This window comes from Sesamum indicum, linkage group LG12 (genome assembly GCF_026168435.1).
Source record: "Sesamum indicum cultivar Baizhima isolate 11 linkage group LG12, ASM2616843v1, whole genome shotgun sequence".
Taxonomy (NCBI): domain Eukaryota; kingdom Viridiplantae; phylum Streptophyta; class Magnoliopsida; order Lamiales; family Pedaliaceae; genus Sesamum; species Sesamum indicum.
The window spans coordinates 2,346,766-2,352,765 of record NC_142668.1 but is presented as its reverse complement, the minus strand read 5'-3'; the positions used below and the strand labels follow the sequence as shown (position 1 = coordinate 2,352,765).

The window sequence follows — 6,000 nt, the reverse complement described above, 5'->3', positions numbered from 1 at the left end:
ACAAGGTTCCTACTCTAAGGAGTTAGGAGGCAGCCTTCCTCTTTAGAGTTGGGGAAGGGGGGGAATTGAATGATGAGTATGACCCAAAAAGGATTGGCCCAAGAAGAAATGCTAAGCCCAAGCAAGGCTTGCCAACCCAGGAGAGTAAAAAAGCCTGCCCAGGTCGACGGGCTTAACCCAAGAAGGGGGCACCCTGCAATATGGTTCAGCCCAAAGAGGAGGCTAACTATGCTCAGCCCAAGAGGGAGCATCTACACCAGAGTCCATCAAATGATGAAACCTACCTCATCAAGCTTGCCCCAAGAAGGAGGCCTAGTCCGAAGGCCTACTGCTCCTTTCAAACCAGCCCGAAGGAAGGAAGGTGCTCTCAAGGGGTTGGACTCTTCAGCCTAAGAGGACTCCCCACCAAGTAGGAGTTTGGACAAAGAAGGAGTCCCCCTTCATCCGAAGACTTGCTGCTTAAGTAACGGATAAGGTGCAACCTTATCCCCCCTGAATCCCGCCTTCCTCGCTGGGCATATGGATCCCCCTCACCGAAACTCCTGGCATAGAGGGATTCCCCCTCTATATATAGGGGAGATAACCCTCGACAGACAGCCCCCTTCCACCCTCGAGAACCTCTCTTGCTAATACTCTGCTATCTCAATTTCGTGCTCTTACATACGGAATTCTCACTTTTATCATAATTACTCGTCATAATTTATTTTTATATTTATCTATTCTTAAATGCGGAACTAACATAAACATTGAAGTGCTGATCTTTTATTTCGCAGGTCCTCTTTCTCAGGAGCTTTCATTCAATTAGCCTAAATCTAACATCATGATCCAAGACTTTTGGATCCATGCTAAAATCGCACACATCAAATTTTATTTAAATAAAAAATATAATTGAGTTTACACCATTCATAATAAAAAAGAAAACTACAATTTTCATGAAATGAAAAAATATACTGATTTGACAGTACTAACAATATAAAATACAATCTCATTAACTAATTTAAATATATTCTCATTCTTCACAAGAAAATCTATACGGAATTGAAAACATCGTTTCATACTGAAAAGGAAAAAATTAAAATAAAACCACAACCAAATGTGGCTAAGTATTAAATACACTATAAAAAAAAAACAGAAGGATATTGGCGATAAAATATCAATTGAGAAATTAAAATTTCACTAATTATATATATTAATTGAAAAAAATATAAGCAACTCCCTTGTGATATCGCAAATGAGCAAATTACCCTCTTATGAAAAAATAAATAGCAATTTACCTCCCTATATTTTTTAAAATATAACAATTTATCCCCTTATGATTTGTAAAATTAAGCAATTTACCTCCCTGTATAAGAAGGTAAATTGCTTCATTTTAAAAAGCACAGGGAGGTAAATTGTTATATTATTTTTATAAGGGGGTAACGTGCTCATTTTTAATATCACAGGGGGTAAAATTGCTATTCACCCTATATTAATTGATAATAATTTTTATTTTATCACTGTAGTGATTTCTGTAGATTTTACAATGATAATATTTAAACAATACAAATATAGTGGCAACACATATAATCGTCACTATATTTAAGTTGTCACTGCAGATGTATCACTAATTATTTATAATGACAACTTAAAGTATATTTTTTTGTCATCAATTATTATAACATTACAACCAGATTCAAATTTTATCATCATTTAATATATCTGTAGTGTGACAATTTTAAAATTTTACTTAATATTTTGTTATCAATATTATTTTTTGGGTAAATTGCAATCTAACTACCTGTGTTATAAAAAATAGGCAAACGACCTCCTTATGAAAAATAAAAGCAATTTATTCCCCTTGTATTTTTGAAAATGTAATAATTTACCTCTCTATATTTTAAACGTTGAAGCAATATACCTCCTCAGACAGGAAGATAAATTGCTATTTATTTTTTATAGAGAGTAATTTACTCTTTTTCAATATTATAGGAAGATGAGTTAATTGTTGTAGTGTCTCTTGAAAAATGTATCTAAACAACTTAACATGTATATATGTGTGTGCGCACGTTCCAACTTTTTTACTCATATTCCTGAAGGCTAGTAAAAAATACAATTATTTGAAAAATATAAAAATATAATAAAATTGAGTACGAAATTACTTGCATCATGATTTTTTAAATTATATTTTGTCAAATATTTCACTTACGTCACACTTCTTTTTATTGCTACATTTTATGTAATAATATCTTGTGATTTTATTAAATTAACTTTCTTAATCATAATTAACTTCATTAATTATGTAATTGAAACATTATGTATAGTATCTTCTCTCAATATAAATTTAATTATACATATCCAAATCATACTACATATATATCTCTTAATATTATAACTCAAATAAATATAAATCCGTAGATATCGAAATTGCGATTGAGATTATTGAGTGCCACTTGGCCAAATAATGGCCCGGGGTTGTCTTGGCAAAAAATCTGGAGGGAAATCTAAATCCCAAACACCAACCAATCAGCTCATGCTGACGTGTACATATTCTAATCCACAATATCATCTCATTTCCATATATAACCCCATCAACCACCCTCCAACTCCAGAAAATTTATTGAGAAAAAAAATAGACAAAGAAAAAAACTGTTGAAAATGGCAACTTCAGCGTTTCAGCAATCTGCATTTGGTGGGCAGACGGCTTTGAAGCCCCAGAATGAGCTGATCAGGAAGGTCGGCAACGTCAGTGCCGGAGGCCGGTTCACCATGAGACGTACTGTCAAGAGCGCTCCTCAGAGCATCTGGTAAGTTTAGAGTAAACCAACCTGTTTCATCAATTATTTTCTACTCATGTTCATTTTTAAAATTATTATAAGTTATTAGTTTTGATCAATTGTTAAATAAATACAAATTTAAATTACATACACGAATTGAGCATATCTTTTTTATTAATAAAATATTATTTTTGAAAGAATACGTGATTTTCTTATAGTCTAACTTGTTAATTGTATCGACTATTGAAATAGGTACGGACCGGATAGGCCCAAGTACTTGGGCCCATTCTCCGAGCAAACCCCATCATACCTTACTGGTGAATTCCCTGGAGATTATGGTTGGGACACTGCAGGGCTGTCGGCTGATCCCGAGACATTCGCTAAGAACCGTGAGCTTGAGGTGATCCACTGCCGTTGGGCCATGCTTGGTGCATTGGGTTGCGTTTTCCCAGAGATCCTGTCCAAGAATGGGGTCAAATTCGGAGAGGCCGTGTGGTTCAAGGCCGGAGCCCAGATCTTCTCGGAAGGCGGGCTCGACTATTTAGGCAACCCTAACCTCATCCACGCACAGAGCATCTTGGCCATCTGGGCCTGCCAAGTCGTGTTGATGGGTTTCGTCGAAGGATACAGAGTCGGAGGAGGCCCACTTGGAGAGGGACTCGACAAGATCTACCCTGGCGGAGCGTTCGACCCGTTGGGCTTGGCCGACGATCCTGAGGCATTTGCCGAGTTGAAGGTTAAGGAAATCAAGAATGGGAGATTGGCAATGTTCTCAATGTTTGGATTCTTTGTGCAGGCCATTGTGACTGGAAAGGGCCCAATTGAGAACCTCTTTGACCATGTTGCTGATCCAGTGGCCAACAATGCTTGGGCCTATGCCACAAACTTTGTGCCTGGAAAATGAGATACTTAGACAAAATGTGCTAATGTTAGGGGAGTGTTGCTGAAACTATTGTATTGTGAATTTGAGGTGTATTCCTGGTATGATGATGTGAGAATGTTTCAACTCTAAATTTGCTGTTCTTGGCACCTTTTACCTTACATTACATAACAACGTACTTTTAATGTAATTTTTTTTAGAAAAAATTATAAATTGGTACATTGATTTGAGTTTGAATTTGCCTACATCCTTCTATTGTAAGTTTGGAATCGGGTTTAAAGTTTCTTAATATACTCTGCAAAATAGAATTCGTAAAAGCAACGTTGGGAAGATCTCTATTATAAACCACTAATATTTAAATAAGAGGAAAAATGTAAGCAACTCTCTTAGACATCGGAAATGAATAAATTAACCCCTTATAAAAAAAATAACCAACGATTTACCTTCCTATATTTTTTAAATACAACAATTTATCTCTCTATAATTTTTAAAATAAAGCAATTTACCTCCTTATACAAGGAGGTAATTAAATTGCTTCATTTTAAAAAGTATAGGGGGACAAATTGTGATATTTATTTTATAAAGGAGTAATATGCTCATTACAGGAGGTAAATTGCTATTCACCCTCTAAATAAGTGAGGTGGCTTAAAGATTAAGCTCGTAAAGCTAGTAAATGTAACAAAATTTATAATAAAGCATGAAGAGCATATATTTATAAATATGGTCAAATTGTAGTGACCAGGAAATCATAGTTGCGTGAATTCAAAATCAGTTAAGATATAAAAACTATATGAAGGGCATTTTAGTTATCTCAAAATATACAAGTGTGGTCCTCTGTTCTCATGTCAAGTGTATTATTGAATCAATAAACTTAATGTGTAGAAGTTTGGTTAAAATATCATAATCCAAAAACATAATGTTTACAATCATGGGAACCCTAACTCCTACTCAAATTTGGGTTAAATACAGTTTATATTTCTAAAGTATGTAATCCTCATCAATATATCCCCTAAACTAAATAAACCTTCACTTATCCCCTCTCTTAGTTATAATTCTTTAAATTAAATAAAAAAACAAAAATATCGTTGATTATTAGTAATATTATATATTCATTTTGGTAGACTATATAGTGAAATATATCAATCAATTTGATTTCAAATATTATTTAGTTTAGATGTTAATAATTTATTGTTGGACTAGTAGATAAATTTATAAACTTGTATTGGTGCATCATACGTGCTAAATGTAATTTTAATAACAAAAAAATATTGCAATATCAAGCCTATCATTTTGGTGCCTAAATGTCAAATGAGGTAATTTGAGGGTTGATAAGATAATTAGTTTTTTCCAAATCGCAACTCTATTTAATCCCTTAATCTAGCTCTAGGTCCAACATGTTAAGTTTGTTAATTGATGGGCAATACCTAGATGCAAACCATTTTAATAGTTAGTAACTAGACTCGTAACTAATATTTTTATATTAGATCCAAAATCGGCCACATTCCTATTCAAAAAATTTTTTGGGATGCATTGAGTCTATAAACTAAAATACCAGTGTATATGAATATCATTACGAGTACATTTTAATATTAAAAATACATTTTTATTAATTAAATTTAAAACTATTGAATTTATAAACTTGTGCTAAAATTAAGATGATAAGTTAATTCAAAAAAATTAAATAAAAAATATAAAAATAGGTATGATGCGTTCAAAAAATGCAGGGGCCCAATGGATAAGGACTATGCTAAAAACTTGGGCGAAGCAAAAGCAAATCTTGAAGGGGGGACATGCAAAAAAGGTATTAGCACCCCGACGCTCAAGTTAGTATTGAATTTGAAATTGAATAAACCCAAAAAGTAAATAAATATAATTAAATTTGAGATATGGTGAATAAAGTCGGAAAAAGTGTAAGAACACTTGATAATATGCTTGTTAAGTGCTTAGAGAATGTTTAAAGAGTGAGAGAGATGATTTAAAGAGTAATAGAAGTGTGAGGGACGTTCAAAGAGTTAGAAAGGTGTCAGGAAGGTCTCATGAAGTGCCTTCAGTATGGAAGAGTAAATTTGTATTTATAGGGGGATGCCCTCTTCCAATACGGCTCTGCACGTTTCCTCAATGTTCGGAAAAAGTGGACGAAAGCCGTTTGGATAAGTCATAATTTGTTCTTACCTTCTGTTAGGTGCTTTTGAATTCCTATCTCCATGTTGTGGGGACCCTTCATCAGCGAGGGTTCCTAACCGTTAGGGAGTCCAAGCTGCCAAGTAGTCTAGGGCTTTAGAGGGACCTCCCTCGTCTGCAAGGAGTCCCAATCGTCAGAGAGTCCTAGTTGACAGAGAGTCTTTCCTTACTTTTTTTGGGAGACCC

General features: G+C 34.2%; 1 protein-coding gene across 1 annotated transcript; it reads left to right on the top strand.

Moving 5' to 3' along the window:
- The first annotated feature begins 2,585 nt into the window (after positions 1-2,585).
- Positions 2,586-3,766, top strand: LOC105178756 (chlorophyll a-b binding protein 5, chloroplastic). The gene is made up of 2 exons (XM_011102300.3): positions 2,586-2,783; positions 3,006-3,766. The coding sequence occupies exons 1-2, from the start codon at positions 2,635-2,637 to the stop codon at positions 3,655-3,657; spliced, it is 801 nt and encodes a 266-aa protein (XP_011100602.1). The 5' UTR covers positions 2,586-2,634; the 3' UTR covers positions 3,658-3,766.
- Positions 3,767-6,000: the final 2,234 nt, after the last annotated feature.

What these genes read in the sequence shown, in the direction of transcription:
- LOC105178756 (XM_011102300.3), top strand. Translation starts at nt 2,635, where the DNA reads ATGGCAACTTCAGCGTTTCAGCAATCTGCATTTGGTGGGCAGACGGCT. An exon ending in AGCGCTCCTCAGAGCATCTG is followed by an intron (nt 2,784 to 3,005) that starts GTAAGTTTAGAG and finishes CTATTGAAATAG; the next exon opens with GTACGGACCGGATAGGCCCA.